The 18673-nt window shown below is 35.1% G+C and overlaps 1 protein-coding gene across 1 annotated transcript in view; it reads right to left on the bottom strand.

Moving 5' to 3' along the window:
• Positions 1-12876, bottom strand: part of LOC133526563 (uncharacterized) — a 64363-nt gene extending 51487 nt beyond the window's left edge. The window contains exon 1 of the mRNA XM_061863241.1: positions 12743-12876. Coding sequence (XP_061719225.1) covers positions 12743-12745 — 3 coding nt within the window. The 5' untranslated portion in view covers positions 12746-12876. The remainder of the gene's footprint in view (positions 1-12742) is intronic.
• Positions 12877-18673: the final 5797 nt, after the last annotated feature.

Below are 18673 nucleotides of genomic sequence, written 5' to 3'. Positions count from 1 at the left end.
GAATATTTTAATTAAAAATATGCAATTTGAATATAATCAATGTAAGACTACTTTGATACATGAAATTAAATTATGAATAAAATTATTAAGTTGATTTTTATTACAGACTCTAGGTTAAAGAAATAAGGATCAAAAATGAATCCATTTTTGAACGTTTCAGAGCAACATAAATATTAAGATGTTTGAATACTTAGGGTATGTTTTTAACCTTTTTGGTTTTTGGGTACCAACATATAATATTAATAATAGAAAAATGAGATATTTAAACATCCGTTACTTCCATACTTTTGGCCTGGGGTACATGCATCTTTATTGTGCAAAAGCAAAGCTCTTATTGAAGCATAGCTGGATTGGAGCTGAGATGTTCTAGGAAGGTAATTTCTAGAACTGTCGAGACGAGATCAGAATCTAGGTCACCCAGTGTACCGGTTAAGATGAATCGATCTTAGCGGACTGTCGACACGAACTCATGTCATATTCTGAGGACTTTCTCATACTCATAATCAGCCTTAAGATTTGTTTTTTTTTGTAAGCGTTTGGATATATATTGTATACTTACTAAAGAAATCATACACTGATAAACTAACTCGAATCACACAAAATGAAAACAAAATAATGCAAGCAGACAGCCTGCCTGCCTGTGACCACGAGCGTAACGTCACGTTCGAAACGTCTACTTGTTGATGAGTGTTAATGTTAGTTTCCTTTAAAATTCGTAATAAACATAAAAACCTATTATTAATGGAAGAATAATAAAAATATACATATTTCATATATATATATATATTTTAATTGGATATTGAAAAACCGTTCTTAATAATTTGTCTAGATGGAACAGGATATTTGCCGAAATGCCTGTCAAAGAAGAGGCGCTTTTACTTACTGCAAGCATGTTTTAAGTTTTCAAAGGCAACATTCGATGTTGTTTTTATACAATTTAAATAAACGATACACAAATAATCGTAAATAACGATACTTAGGTAATAAATAATAGTACAATATTTTATATTTACAGTTGATTCTGTCTTATTATAGGACATGCATAAAAAATTACTTGTTTTTTCTTATTTTTTCGCAACTTTATTAAAAAACGTCGTTCGATACACGTGCGGAAATGTCATTCATCACTCGTCCCGAGTCTATACTCTATCTCGATATCTCGGTACTTGTGACCTGAAGTAATGACATACTTTCCGCACTAGCATCGAAATGTACTATTCTGAGAATCAATAAAATTCCCACATATAAGTATATTCAGCCGACGTTTTATTTGTACCGTCCACGTTTTTTTAATGTTAGTACGTGTGTATTCTTTTTACAATGAGGAATACTAATTACAGTGTACAAATTAAAATTTATATAATTTTAATAAAAAAAACAGGCTAATAATAGTAGGTCATCTGGCAAGCTACTACACTTATATATTACCCTAATAAGTATTCATAAAAATAAATCACGGAGTTGAAATATTTGTACATTTTATAATGAAAAAAAAAATTAAAGCAGTTTTTATCTACTGGTTTAAATTTTCATTTTAGAACAAAATATGTAAATAATATTATTTTTAAGTTTTAACTTAATTACAAAACTTTTGCAGAGACCTTTGCGAGGCTTTTGCGCTTCATTGAACGTTAAAGGTATTACGTTGTATTGATTGAAACTCAGGCCCATTATTATTGTTTGCATATATTTGGAAGTATAAAATTTACCTATACAAGGCATACATTTTATCATAATTTTTAAAATGAAGTAGGTACAGCCAGCTGTCAGTCAACTATACAGTGCAGCGGTGGCATTATGGTTCCATTTTTATCGCTGGCCACTTTGCCCGTCACTTTCGCACTTACATACTTGTTAGAACGTGACAGGCATGGTGACAAATGATATACAGCCGACCATCTTAGCCGGAGGGTCAATTATTTCTGTACAGATGTCAACATACGAGCTGCGGTATATTTTGTTTTCTGAAAATTATCGCTACAAAACATTGGTATTTAGCTAACTTAAATATTTGCCTATTTTTACGATAATTTTTTAATCACTTTTATCATTAAACTACGCAAAAGTACGTACCATTTCATTTCTTGTATAGTCCTTGTGTAAATAAGGCTTCTAACTTAATGTATAATGGCAGGTGTAACACGTATTTTTTTGCACTGTTTAAGTTTTTTTTTGCAGTGTTATTAATTCGTATAAAACAGGTTTGATTGCGACACAAGAAACTATGTCGGTGTTCATTGTTTAGTGTGACGAATTGATGACATTGCTTGTTAAAATACGTCTTAATATATTTGTTTTTTGTCGACATAAGTATGTCTTTTCCATCACAGAACAATAGTGTTCCGGATCTTTGGGAGGCATGTGCGGAGCCGAAGCCAACACGTCGAGGCCCTTTTGACACTTTAATAATAAGCAGGGGTACACAACACACCGAGCGGATGCTGTCTTTGCCCGTGTTATGGGACGTACGCAGAGACAGCTTGCACCCGCCAGGGTGAAAGGCCTATTGGAAATTACCTAGGCTATGGGGATAAAAAACCGGAGGCTTGCTTAATTTCCGGCAGACGGTGAATCGCCCCCACAAGATGGGCCCCCGCAAAAAGCGACATCTAGAATGGCTCAAGAGCAACACTGGTGTGACGGTTAAGGGTAGAGATATACATTTCATTATAATTAAACTGTTTTAATACATTTGCGTGTTTGAATTCTTATTTTATTGGGTTTTAAGTTTACTTTTCAAAGACGTCAGATTTTTTTAATCCAACCAGATATATCATTTAAAATTTTAATTTTTTAATTAATTTGACTAATAAATATGACATGTCTTCATATATATATATATTGACGATACAGTGTTTAAGTTTACGCAGGTTTATTGGAATAGGTGCTAAAATATGTGGAAACGGTGCTTCTAGTAATAAATTAACACGCCAGAGATCTTGGTGGAGTTTACATTTAACATCGTTTGACACACTTTTCCACTTTAGGTATTAACTTTCTTTAGCGAATCGTATCATGTATGTCGTTTAACATTAGGTCACCGACAAATATACATACCTATTTTGTGTAATTATAAAGGTGTCTCACAGATATTCTGTGTGGCTTTAGTTCAAGGTTACAGTTCCAAATTTAGTAAGTAGGTACATACGTGAAATTTTACTTACTTTTCTCTAAGAAGGTTAATTGAAATTCTCATGAGTAGGGTATGTTTTTTATGAAAGTACAACAATGTAAGGCATTAAGTCCGCCATTTGCACTTTTTCGTATCGTGCAATAAAGGTTAAATAAATAAATAATGAAAAAAGCCCTTTATTTCATCTTTGTCTTCCATTTTGAACCACCTTTGCCGATCTCTCAGGAACGCGAACTAGATTACCTATTCCAGCGCAGTAAATCAAACCTGAGCGTTACTGGCTACATTAAAAATCGAAATTCCCCTTGTCTCTTCTCACTCTTGCATATTTTGATCGACAGAGAGGAAAATAGGCGAATGAACGAACGAAAGTGGTTCGCGATAGATCCGGGTCGCGGTACACTCTGGATTTTCCACAGGCTACCTACATTTGCATAGTAACCTAGAGTCTAGAGTCAGATAATATCTTTGTACCTCGTATTTACTCACGGTCTTTATCTGTTTTCTCGTGGCATTTTATCTCATGATGTAAACGTACCAAATACCTGTTGTTACACCACAATAAGTACTGGAAGGAAATGTACACATGCAGGCAGACCAAAGATGTTTTACCGGAACTAAACTACAAGCTCACCAAAATACTACTGAAAACACCTAGACAGTAGACACCAACTACGTAAAATAGTAGGATTAATTACAGGACACAACACACTAAACAAACACCTACACAATATGGGTAAAACCGGCAGCCCCATGTGCAGAGTGTGCATGGAAGAAGAGGAAACAACAAAACACATTCTCCTACACTGCAAACAGGTAGAAGTATACAGGAACAAATACCTAGTACTCCGTGCACACTAAAGGAGGCAGTTAGCAACCTGAAAGCCTTGCTAGGCTTCGTGAAAGAGCTGGGGTGGTTAGAGTAGCGCTACCTCGATTTCACGCAAAATAGGCACAATGGTTGTCGATTTGTGGAAAATGCCCAGAAGCCCTAACTAACTAACCTACCTGTTGTTAGTATCAAGCGTACCTGATTTACCAGTAAATTAAGGTAAATAAGTATTAGATACGTTTTACTTGATTGTGTGTAAGATAAGTGCCTATTAGTTCACGTACTACCCAGATGTTGTATAATGCCCAATATACATGGCGCGAGAACTTGCATACAATATTCGATACATTGCTGAGTACAATGAATTCAGTCGATCGACCGAATATCGCAATGTAACGAAAATCGCATGCAAGTTCTATGTAGCTATGTACGTCTAAATGGGGCACGCTAAGGCTGAGGCGCTAAGGCACGTGTCACACGTAAAAAGAATAATTTTGAGTGTCCGGGCGTGTATTTAACCTTTTAACCGCCATAGAATTTTTCATCGAGCGTGCTTTTGTTAAAGTTACACGAAGTTTTGTCTTACTCCTAATTATCAGACTGCGGCGGAATGAGTTGGTTATTGCTTGGTTATTATTAAATATCAGACTACGGCGGTTAAAGGGTTAATTAAATTACCGCGTGATGGTATGTAATATATACATCTGATTGTTTTTGGGATTTAATTGCTTACCGTTAACCGTCAACTTCTTCACCATTTCCTACTATGCAAAACATTGCCTGACTTGGTAAAATAGTTTTCGCTATCAAATAGCTGTGGTATGTCGTATTCCTCTTAATGGTTACCGTCTTCCCATTATTAAGAATTAAATAAATAGCGTATGGTAAGGCAATGTTGAAGCAGTTGACGGTACTTTTACTTTTAAGGTTTCACTCCTTTTCATAAGTATTTTACGAGAAAATGCCACAATTACGAATAAAATTGAACTCGTGTCAGTTATTATTTCTAATTTTGAATATCACATTTCGTATTATGACGTTTGCCATCATGGATATCAGACAAATTCAATGTTATTTTTGGTATAAATCTTAAACACTTGTTTGGTTTGAGTCTTTAAATTTACTTTTATGTGCAGGGTTTATGTCTGAATAAAAAGTGATGTCATTTTACTGTTTTTAATGCTGGTACACAACCTTTTGTGACCCTTGTCAATCTACGATTTTACATTTCGCAAATACTCTTTTATTATGACGCAAGTGATGAAGTTCGTCGTTAATAGACGGTTAAGTTAGAGAATAATATGCGTTAGGACTAATGGTTGCTTCAACAAATTGCCATTTATATAGCCTCTTCCATACGGACGGTCGTATACAATCTGCATTTGGCAGCCCTCTTGATCTTGTGTCTTAGCAGTGAATTGATATGCAAATCTAGCGACCAGCTTGCTATTCGAACTCATGGCTCGTACAGTAATTGTAACGTTTCCTTACCTACATATTAGAAGATTGACACTGATTGTTTCCTAATGCCATTATTACACCCAAAAATATAATAAAAATATTACGATTACTTCAACATTCGAACAAAAAATGGCTTTCGTAAACGAATTGTAAATCGTTTTAAAAGAAAGAGCCACATATTTCTTTGAACAATTACAATGGTTTTTATAAGAAGCCGCTTAACCTTTGATCATTTAATTACTAGATCTATTTACAAATTAAATATAATGTTGCTCTACACCTACTTACATGTATCAGGTGTAAAATAACACGTGCAAGTACCTAGGTATAAAAAATTGTTTACTTCAGGTATCTCTAGGTTATAATTATTAATTATGTCATATCATAGTCTAGTAAATAAAACAGACTGCCCACCCTCATACAACGCCGCGGGAATAGTCAATGTTGTAGATGATATTTAATAATATTTTACATTTTAGGTGTTTGCACATAAAAACATCCACCTTGCTGCTGTTTATAAATTTTATAACGTAAAATTAGACTTGACTGACCGTAGTTATAAAAGAGGATTTAAAGCATAAAGGAAGCATTATGAGCCCTGAGTAAAAAGTTTCAAAATGTTAAAACTAGATGGCGCCATTAAATAAGAATATGCCTAAAATGCTTTTACAGTACATATGGTGTAGTGCGGCAAATGAGCACTTTCCGTGCATATGTCGAAAATTTAAAGGGCCATATGAACTGTAAAACGTTGTCCAATACCCGTGCGATTAGGTATTCGCAACTCGTGTCGATTTAAAACACTCCCTTCGGTCATGTTTTAATTTATCACCACTCGTTGCGAATTTCCTATTTTCTGCACTTGAATCGTAAATAACTATTATTATGCTTTAATTGTAGTTTTGTGTAATTTATACGTACATAGTTAATAAGAAAAAATATTAAAATTACACGCAAGAATTGCAGTTTTGTATGGAGGTTCGTTGTCTTGAATATTTATTAGTCTCTAGTCACCGCATCCAATGAGGCCAATTCATGATCACATCCTTGGCAGTTTGTCACTATTAAATTCAATCAAGCAAATACATGCAAAAAATTATTTTCGTTTAAATTTGCTACAGCATAAAAAAGTTGAACGATGGACTGCTGACTGGTTCTACTCACATTGTGAACCATGACCGTGAAGTTATCGATGCGCAATTAAAGAGACTCGTCACGTGAAATCGACTGTACCAATATGTATTTTGTAATTAGGTATCAAATGAAAGATCTACTGGCCAAGTCGGTAGTGACTCTGCCTACGAAGCTGGAGGTCCCAGGTTCCAATCCCATTTATTTGAGTTTTTCACAGATATTTGTTCGGGCCTAGTTTTATCCTCTGGGTTGGAAGGTCAGATGGCAGTCGCTTTCGTAAAAACTAGTTTTTCGTGAAATCTTGGGATCAGTTGTCAAGCGGACCCCAGGCTCCCATGAGCCGTGGCAATGTGCCGGGACAACGCTATAGGAAGAAGGATTTGTTCAGAAACAAATGTAACAACTCAGGAGTCAGGAGTAATGGACGTTTTCTCTGTATTCATGTATATTATATTATATTTTATTTATTTATATATCGTCGCCAAGGAAGAAGCCTAGGGGTGGTCGCGGGAGGCCGAAGATAACATGGATAGGTCTCGTAAAAAAGAACCTTGAAGAAGGAAGAATACCACCAGAGACGACCCATGCCAGACGTTCCTGGCGACGCCGTATTAGGAGAGCCGACCCCAAGTAAATGGGATAAGGCTAGGAAGAAGAAGATATATCGTCGCCTAGTAAGTACCCTTAGTACAAACTTTGCTTAGTTTAGGGATAGGTCGATATCGATATGTGTAAGACTGACCCCAAATATTTAATTATTTAATTACTTATAACTGTCTTACAGGAAATTATACGAACATTTCAAGATAATGTGTGGTATTTCCACATGCAAGTATCCTGTTTGTAAAAGGTGTTCACTGTCGGGATTTCCCCAGTGAAGTATTTTGCGATAATAATATACTTAGCGATACAAGGCCGAATTAGCAGCAGGTGGCCCAATTTAAAATGCAGGTAATTATACGCATTTGAGATCTGATAAAAAAATTCATAGGTTTGCTTCCTCTGTATCTTTAGGTATTTAAATAACAGTAATCAAATAATTTGTACATTTTAGGGTAGTTATAACATTTATTTGCTAACCAACCAAATACAAAGCCGCCTGGATCTCTCACTGAACGACCTGACTTTAACCTACATTATTTGATCATGTAATGTTTTCATCTACCTGATGAAAAGCCTGGCTTGAGTAATTTGGGGGTAGATTTTGTTTACTTTTATTTAAATACCTAAAGATACAGAGTATAACTATAGTCGTAATTATGGTAGCATATGCATATTCCCTCTATGAGTACAATATATCATACGTATGCCCACTTCACAGTATGTCGTTAACGCTACACGGTGACAGGAATATACGTTTTATGGTATAAATTAAATAATAAAGAAATAGTGTATCTATTAATAATTTGTACGATTGCCTGCAGACGTCTCTGCTTAGTACAGTCAATGTATTAAATACCGATACGGACAAAGTGACAATAATATGTACACACTACCTTAATATATAGCCTATAAGGTCGTGTATACATATTTTTGGCACTTTGTCCGTATCGATATTTAATACCTTGACTGTACAACATTAGCTTCAATATACATAATATATAAGCCTATGTATTATATGTAATATCGGATAATTCCGGAAATAACCCGTATCAGATTCCACTTCCGGAGTTACCAGACATTCAAAAAAGTGGCGCATTATTTTATTATTCTAATACCTGCACCTTGGACGACTGAATACAGGGTGTAATTGTTAGGTACTCGTAAACTCAGAAATCACAAAATAAAAAGTACAAATTGATACGATAGATAGCGTCAACAAGAGAAATAAGCAAGTTTAGTGTGCCCACTGACTGCATACATCTATTTCCATACTTAATAATAATAAGTTGTATGGGACGTATGGTCAAATGTATTGTAATTGTATGTTTTAATAAGTTTAAAACCCGCATAAAACTTAACATTTATTAAGCTTAAGCAAAAAAGTTTTCGCAAAGGTCGCTATATTATTATATACGGTACACTTATTAGGTATAGAGCATAGATGGGTTTTCATCTACGTATAGAGTGAGCACTCTAATTATCAAAGATTAGGCTCTATGGACATTTAGTCGTACTTATGGTCGCAGTTCTGGTTTTACAAGCTTTTATTTAGTTTCACCGGTCCCGTTATATGCATCTGTAATCGAATTATGCAAGTTAAATGTGACCCATTTCTCGGTTTTCGACTGATCAGAAATTTTGTATACATTCCTATGTAAGTCGGGTAACAATACAATATTATGGTACCACCGAGCTGATGTACCATATTATGTGATGTATGAGACAGGCGGTGGCCATAGGAAGTGTCTGATAAAACAACGCAACCTAATTAATAATTATGTTTGGGGTTTTTAGAATTATCTCGATGAGTATTAGTTGCCTGTGGAAAGAAAAGCACAGTCAGCGATAAAAGCTTGTACCAACAATGATTTTACAGTATATATGGAGCTACTCTCCCGCACGTGTGCGGGAATGAGCACTTTCCGTGTATATGTCGAAACTTTAAAGAGCCATATGTACTGTAAGACGTTTTACGATACACGTGCGATTAGGTAATTCGCAACTCGTGTCGATTTAAAACACTCCCTTCGGTCGTGTTTTAATTTATCACCATTCGTTGCGAATTTCCTATTTTCTGCACTTGTATCGTAAATAACTATTCCATTCTATTGAAGTGGAAAAGGTAAACTCCAGTTAAAAGGAGGTTCTCAATTCGCTTGAATTTTCATAATGCAAAAGAAGTTTCGTCAAGGATGTTTTTGTTACGAGAAGGAAAAATAATGCTACCTCATAAAAATACCCAGTATTTTTTATTAAGTTAGCTCTGTTACTGAGTTGTTTAGTGATGGCAATTAAATGCTCAATGGCGGATAAAAAATATTGTACTTAATAGAAGAAGTCACGAGTCTCACGAATGAGCAATTGAAGAAAATGCAAGGTCATCAATTCATGTAAAATACCACCTTGCTTTACAACGAATTAGTACAAGATAACGTTTGATAACGACAAGTACTTAAATATAATAAATTACCTTTGATAAATATGTTGATAAAAGGTTTGAATTCCTTCGATGACATTGAATCAAATAATAATATATGCGAAACAAAATACCTGTATTGAAAACATGCAATTTCGATGTACCATCAGCCGTAAAAGTGCATGGCGGCTTTATCAATGAATTCATTCATAATTTCTCCATGCAATTTCACAGCTCACTACATAGGTGTGTTTCTATATTTATGTAAAAAAAGGGGATTGTCAACAAAACCTGGTACCAACAAATGAAATTGCAGTAGGCATTTTGTTATTTTATTACATACATCATTAATTATACCTAATATAATAATATATTCAGATATACATATTAAAAGACATAGGTATAAAATACATAGGTACTGTATCATTATGCGAAACAAACGTGAGGATTCGGTACGGTATGTTTTTTGAAGTGATATACTTATTCCGAACATATTTATTTCAAGCGTATGCAAATCGACGTAGTTATGTACATATTTCAACGATTATTGAAAAAATACTTAATAAATCCGGAATATTATACCTTGCAACCGTTATAGTTTCCAACTCCATGTATGTTCTCTATAGGGACCGTAAACTCAGGTAACTTTAGTCCACAACTTTTATAACTATGGTCCAAATATTATGTAACGAGTACAAATCAAAAAGGATCGTTAATAATCAACGTTAAAAACTGGACCATAGTGAACGACCACCGACCAACGACGACCGGTTTGGCCTAGTGGGTAGTGACCCTACCTACGAAGCTGATGGTCCCGGGTTCAAATCCTGGTAAGGGCATGTATTTGTGTGATGAGCATGGATATTTGTTCCTGAGTCATGGGTGTTTTATATGTATTTATAAATATTTATATATTATATTTATCGTTGTCCAAGTACCCTCAACACAAGCCTTATTGAGCTTACTGTGGGACTTAGTCAATTTGTGTAATAATGTTTATTATATAATATTTATTATTTATTTATTTATTTATAGTGGTAATATAATACCTATAGGACAATAGTTCGTTTTATGGTACAGATTACAGATATAGAACCAAAGAAGTTGTACGGCAATTTTTTAGTAGAAGGTAGGAAGGTGCGGAGTGTTAGGGTCGGCAACGCGCATGTAACTCCTTTGGAGTTGCAGGCGTACATAGGCTACGGAGACTGCTTACCATCAGGCGGGTTGAATGCTTGTTTGCAATCTTGAAGCCTTTTTGGAGGGAAGATGCGAATGCTGAGTTTTTGGTCTAAAATGCACTTTAAAATTTTGTAACAAATTTTGCACAAAAGCTAAAATTGGCAATATCATGTTTGATGGAAATTATCGATAACTTGTTATTTATTTAAATCACGCATCTATCTCGATTACTCTTGTACGCTCAGTGAGAGTGATGAGAGACGATTTCAGCTTCGAAATCAGCTTCATGGAGTCAAGCTTTCAATCAGTCTGTACCTGACGTAGCTTATAACTTCTTACTCGTATTCATCGCCTCAATTCAATAATAAACCTAAACCTTTAGGTACTTCCTTCTAGATTAAAAAATCCACGTGTTAATTATAGATATTGTTGTTAATACATGTTATATTATGGGGAATATGATGCCATGGTTATATATTTTCTTAATAAAAGGTACCTTAACCAAACCGCCAGTAAATAAATAAATTTGCACTTTGCACATTTTGATGGACTATAACTAGTTAGGTAGATAATTAACCGCTCCTGAAGATGGAATTTTATCCATAATCGATGACCTACTTGAGTAGCGCGTTGTCACGGGTTTAATGCAATATAAAACCTAAACGAGCATGTGAAGCATGGCTGCGACCATATTTAGTTTTAAGTAAAAAATAACTATATTCTGAATTTAAGTAAAGCCGGTAATAAATACTTTTACAATGATTTAGCATTTGTAGTACCAGACCTGCCTACCTAATTAATAATCTTTTTTTAAGTTTGCGAGTAAGATAAATGTGGGTTTTTTCTGTTTTTTGAGTCAGGATTATTAATTATATGTAATATAATTGATAAATTAGATCACAGTTACACTTTTATGCCATGTAAAACAAAGAAAAATCAATCCATCAAACGAAAATACCTACGAAGGTACCTACTAGCTAATTGTCTTTGTCTGACAACATATGATGTTAATTATATAAGAAACCATGATTTAATCTAACTTGCTATTTTTTAGGATATTTAAAAATGCATTAGTTGTAATTTAATTTGTATCCTTAATTTTGTCGTTTATATAAAATAAGATCAATTTGCAATAAACGTCCTAAAACATGTATTAAACTAGTTGCATGTCGATGTCTCGTCTAGTTTTTGACCATTATGTTTTACTTTTATAGTTGTAAGTTAAGGTCGGCATAAATATAAAAAAAATGTAAAATAAACACTATTTTTCATTTATTTAGGAATTTGCGTTATAAGTGTAATTATTTATGCAATAGGGTTGTTTCCATCTACAAATCTTAGGGCAGAATTGTATCCCAATAAATTCTTTTGGATTATAAGAACATGTTAAACTACTTTTAGGGGACCTGTAATGACCATATTTTTGTAAATATTGATTTTAAAATATCTTTTAGCACACGTCACGTGACCAAACTCGAAACGTCTTTGAAGATTCTGATGACGTCACCACTCTCGGATTGACACTGTTGACAGTTAGCAGGCAACTGTTGAAAGTATAAACAACAAATGACAAATGTCAGTTGACAGCTCCTATCTTCTACGTGTGTATGTAGTTATGTGTCAAACCGTAAACTGTGACGTCACACAATTTTCAAAGAGCGTTTTGGGCGCAAAAGCATCCGTCAAAATATATTTTGTTAATTTAACATATTTAAAGCCGTTTTTAGTATAAAAATCGAATTTTAGGGCAACTTTTAGTTAATATAGAACGTAATACAAGCGTTTCAAAAAATTGGAAACAACCCTATTGATATATCCTAAATATGCCTAAGCTAAATTCGTCGATCCAAAACACCCTGTATACCTACAAAACTTATACTTAGAATTCGACCACACCAGAACCGTGTTCCCATAATAGTAAAAAAAACACATTATACATGACACATCACATAAGATCCGATAAAGATCACAGAACACTCACCATAATTAAAGTTTACACGCGACCGGTCCGCGACGCGCGTGCGTACGACTCGGCGGTCAGTGCGAGACTGCCGGTACAGTATCTATCTCGGTGCGTATGCGCATCTTCATTGATGATAATGATAACTTGATAACGCATTTCCCGCCTCGTTTGCATCTTGATTGCAATTATGTTATCTTGTATCAACTACTGAATTGTCCTAGAATTGTTCGTGGACGCAAATGTTTTGCGTCCTCAAGAATGCCTTAAATTTATGAAAGACAGTTTTTTTTTGTTTTGGAATAAATTAGCTCGTTTCGTTACATCATCTGTAAATTTATATTATTCAGTATACATAAATATGAAAAATATATATAAAAGGAATGGCAAAAACAAATGGCAGGATGATCAGACGCATTTTATAGCGACTGGCGGGAGCATGTACCAAATCATGACGATTGGCGAAAGAAGAGAAAGGCCCTTTGTCCAGCAGTTGGGCACAAAACTGACTGTAATAAAAAAATAAGTAAATTGAAGCACTTGAGTAGAAAATGTCAATTTCGAAATTATATCTTTAGGAAAACTTAACTTAATTTAGGAAAACTGGATAAAGAGTTCTAATTTAGGGCTTGTGCACAAATTACGCGAGGTTTGATAGGAGGGAGGGGGAGTCACGAAAAAATCACGACAGATCATGTTAGGGAGGAAAATAGAAACTATATGTATTTACTTAATGTTATTATGAAATTATAATAAGTACGTCAATACGAAAAGTCAATACTTTACGTACAGAAAGTCAATACTTTCAAAATTAAACATTACCTATGTTTTAAAATTCGTATCGTCAGTCTGTTATGTTGTATTAAAGTTAGGTTATAGGTACCAATGTCTACATAAAACATAGCATGGATATGATGTTTGTGCGTGGCTGTGGCAGCTGCATTAATAAAATTGATAGCGAATGTAAGCAATTTTCCAGAATTGTGATAAATTTCGTCCCGCGGCCATTTTATTATACACGTAAGTTTAATACAAAATGCAGCGCACTGAAACGTGCATTCTGAAAAGCCCTGTATTAATGATTCTCTTTACAAAACTGAAAATGAATTTACGCGGTAAAATAACTAGTTCATTACGAAATGGGTTTTGTACTTTATTTACCGGTGGTAAACAGCTCTTTATGTAGGATGGCGAGTACATATCAGTTGAGAACCATCTCATATTTCTGTATAAAATCGTGCTACACATAAAGTTATGTAGGTATCTGGTTTCATACTTGAGTAAAACTGCACAGATGTTTACATTGCTTCCCATGTAGGTATTTTACTTTAATAATGATTACCACACTTAATTCATAATTATTTATGAACGTCAGGTGGAATTTTATTAACATGACCTCATCACATGTTATTAGCAATTTATCTCCGAAGTAATTTAATTTTAAACATTCAAGCCTTAGGCGTAATAAAATTGAGAAAACACTGTTTTTTGATTTTGAATCACGCTACATATTTCTAAAAAGGTTAAAGCTCCAGTTTCTAAATTTTCGACGTAGTGAGCCATCCGTAAAACAAAACAATAAGTTGGTTTTGTATGTACATGTAAGAGAAAAAGCTCTATATGCTGTCAAATAAGATTCAAATTTGAATGACGAAAGATTATGAACAGTTGAAATTTTTGCGGCGTGTCCTAAAACATTGCTGGATTACATCGAATGATTTTCCAGCGACAGCCTGGTTGGGTGGTCCAATTGATGCGAAACGATCTAGTTACTATAATAAATTCCAATAATATAATTGTTTGGAGGGATACCCGTGACCCCGTGAGCCCGTGACCCACAAAGTGACTGGGTTTTACCTCACCGGATGACTCCAATTGGGGGACAAATTTGGGAAAATCTGGATGCGTGGAGGCCCTGATGACACGCTCATACTTTGTTAATTATTTATTTAATAAAGTTATAAGTTTCTGGTCCACTTTCGAATTTAATATTATCCAAATAACAGCATTATATTATACGAGGGGTGAGCCACATCTTCTTGAGGTAAATTTTTAGGGTTCCGTACCTCAGAAGGAAAAAATGGAACTCTTATGCGGCTGTCTGTCTGTCCGTCTGACACAGCCTATTTGCGCCGAAACTACTGGGGCAATTTGGTATAAATTTGGTACACCTATGTAAATCTGTGACCCAAAGACGGACATGTAACTTAAATAAATGAATCTTAAACATTAGGGGCCACTTTTGGGGGGTAACCAAGAAAATTAAAAATAAAGTCTTGCCAAGTATATCGTGTTGTATGTCAAATGAAAGGGCTTATTGTAAGAATTTCAAAACGATTTTTTTTTTTATAATTTTAAAATAATTCGTTTCGAAGTTATTCAAGAAAATAGGCAGAAAATGACCACCCCCCCCCTTATTTCCGAAACTACTGGCTCTAAAAATTTTAATAAAACACACAAAATAGTTCTTTATCCAAAGATTACAGGAAAACCTATTTGAAATCTGTCAGTCAAGGGTAAGTTGGACTTAGAAAAAACTTATGTTACGAGTTACACCAATTGCAGCTGCGAAGGTGTTACCGACTCTCGTGACATTTTGTGAGCAGATTTGATAGTTACATAGAACTTCTCTGTTGTTTAGTTTTTTGGAAATTGTTAAATATAGCGATGATTGGCTCAAAGGACTTAAGCGACTTTAACGTCTGTGGCACTTAAGACTATTGTGAGTTCGCGGTGATGACTTAACGAAGTAAGTATCTTTTTAATTTTAGACGACTACAGCAAAGGCAAAGCAGTGTATATGTGGATATATATATGTATGTGTGTTAATCTGTTTCCTTAAAAACTTCTAAGATAATCGAGCTGATCTGATGATGGAGACAGGAGGTGGTCATTAGACGTCTGTGATAAAACAACGCAATCTCTCTCGATGAGTATTTAGTCGCCTGTGGAAAAAAAAATACAATCAGCGATAAAATCTTGTATCAAAAATTTCTTTTTTGACAAAAACTTATTTTCAAGTAGATGATTACTTGAAAATATTTTTTTTTGACAATTACAAAACTTTTACGAACATCGAATGAAGCTACGCCGGCTCTAATCCTCACTCTTTCTCTCTAAAATAGGTAATAAGGTACTAATTATAATTTGACAAATAAGGTGTCATTCGAAACATCTTTATTATAGCTAAATAAATAACGTCATTGAACAATTGTTGCCTTTATGATATCCTAAGTCTGTCATTAATAAGAAAATAAAGTCGGACCAAGATAACTCCGCCTGGTAAATTTTTAAGAAAATATGATGTTGAGGTATAATAACCCTCCCACTCTTTGTGTTATTAAAGGCGGTGCAAAATGATTTCAGATGGACTCTTATAATTTAAGAATGATACCGTCTTGTACATCATTAAGAAAAGGGTATAAGTAGCACATTTCAAATAACATACCATGGTATTGTTAGCTCTCGTTTTGCGATTGCTTGCATGCACCTGATTGATCCACCAAAACAAGGATTTCGCAGGGAAAGTAGATTTTGATTCCACGATCATCGTAGTCGGGTTCCTGTATCATACCTACGCGCGTAATCCGATTTTGGTTAAGCAAAATAAGTATTATGGTTTTTGTTTACAGTTATATAGGTATACGTAGCATGTTTTAATTAATGACATTGTCTTCCACCCACGGGCCGCTGGCGTATATTCAGCTACTTCTCGGCCTTTTGTGCGACGCGGCGCCCACATGCTACAAAGTTGAACTAAGCCCGCTGCGTGCGCTCTTGTCCTAGGGCGCCCTCGCCTGCAGCGCTTGAAGCGCCCTTGACCCTTCGACTGAAGCCTGACGTATGAGACGCGCTGCGGCCTCCTCATACCTACTCAAATAGGCGGGTGAAGGCCGACGTAAAGTCCTGGGCACCAAAGGTACCCTCATATTAACGAGACAACTTACAGGGCGCTCTGCTCGTGATCCGATGTTCTCGTCTCGTAGTAAGTTCTTGATATAGTCGGGCGACGCCTCATATGTACGGTACTTGGCGCGGATTTTTTATGTGAGAGTTAGAATGGCGGGTGTACCTAAATAAAATTAAATGAAAACCATACCATATTTTTGTACTATTTAGTACATCCTTAAAAAAAATTGTACCTCACGGTGCTTAAAGTTATCAGCAAAAAACAGTACACCCGCCATCCTGACAGTCAGAATGGCAGGTGTACTTTATTACGCTATGTTCCCGTGGTTATTGATAAATTCTATAAAAGCCAAATTTTTGTACCTTCATATTCAATTATAATACGAGTCATTTTATTTGTGGTTTCCAAGTTTTAATCATTTTATATTTTGCTTGCTATTACAATTTTGCAGGCGTTATAATTTTTCAAGTTATCGATTTCATTTTTAAGAAAAAACGTTTGGTACAATTATTTTTATTACGCCAGGATTTAGTACCTTTAATGTTTAATCTGTTAAGTTCAAATAACTCAGTAAATCATGTCTGATGTAGTGAAAATCTACACATTTCTGTCATATTAGCTTACATTTACCCCTCCACATAAAGGAGATACTGATTGAGATACTGTTGTTATGAGTTTGTGCACACTGCACTCGAATCCGTTCTATTTATCTCAAAAACGACTTCGCCCCTAGCCTTCCAGTAAAGGTAGGTACGTAACACGCAAGTGATGGTTCTTGGATAGAGTTCAACTCACTACCCTCACTACCCCGATTCTGTAGCGCGTCAAGTATGTTCGCGGAGGCGCACACAGATGGGTTCCACGCAATTATCCGCAAGAAAGTGGCCTCCCTACTCAGTCGCGTTCGAAGCAGCAGCAACAGCATCCTGGGCCTGTTTGCTTATAGGTTTGACTGTCCCATTTATGATAAATGGAGGCAAATAATGCTCGGCCTTGTGTAAAAATTATGTGTTATATTTTGAATTATTAATTTGATTATTTTAATTATTTGGTTATTGTGGAATATTATAATTATTATTGTTGTTATGTATTATCTATTCTAATTTATAATTATTAAGAATTTAATTGTAATTACTTTTTGTATACGAGTAGGTGCTAACATAATTTAAGGAATTGTAACTAACATTTTTCTTTATGGGCCGCAGCCTGAAATAAACGGATATTTAATTTAATTTAATTTAATTTACTACATGGCGCTGTTATAATTTTGTCAAAATATTTTAAATTTTAAACAGTTATTCCATCGTTTGCATTAGTCGCCCGAGCGATTTGTGCGTCCGTGAAATGTTTCCCTGAATTGGCATCACAAAATCACGATCCAACAATGCGTTGCGTTGCGGCTCCCGCGAGTTGCGGACGCATGTAGAATTTATATAAAAGTGCAGTTTCATACGAAATGAAGTTAGCAGGTAACTAAACGTGGCGACCGCTGGCTTGTTAGCGTTTCCGGGACTCGTAACGCAATCAACTATGTTTTCCTGCGAAAACGCATATTGCCGCACTACATGTATATATATATTGTATTTTGAATTTGCGATGCTGGTGTTAATTACGGACCGATCCAGTTATAAGCTAAGCAAAGCGTGTTAGCACACTAACCACTAGCTTGTGGGGTTAGTATATACCTCTATATATATAAGGTACCTACCTAAGGGGCGACAATAATATGAGTAAATGTACAGGATGATGATGGTGCTAACAACTAATTAAATAATAATAATAATATCAGTACATTGTTTTTGCACCAAAGGATTACACATAACTGCATTCATAGTGGTGTTCCTGTTGGTAAGTAAGAGCTCCCGAAGATGCACTTTGTTTACTGTATGGGGCTTGTAATTATACCTTAGCAATGGTCGGCAACGCGCTTGTGCTACTGATAGACTTGCGAGGATCTATAATCTGCGGTGTTTGCTTAGCCAGGCGGGCCTTGTGGTTGTTGGAAAAAGTCGGAATCCTGGTAGAAAAAGTTGTAATTTAAT

The sequence above is a fragment of the Cydia pomonella genome, chromosome 16 (assembly GCF_033807575.1).
Source record: "Cydia pomonella isolate Wapato2018A chromosome 16, ilCydPomo1, whole genome shotgun sequence".
NCBI classification, from domain to species: domain Eukaryota; kingdom Metazoa; phylum Arthropoda; class Insecta; order Lepidoptera; family Tortricidae; genus Cydia; species Cydia pomonella.
This window is presented reverse-complemented; position numbering and strand designations above follow the sequence as displayed.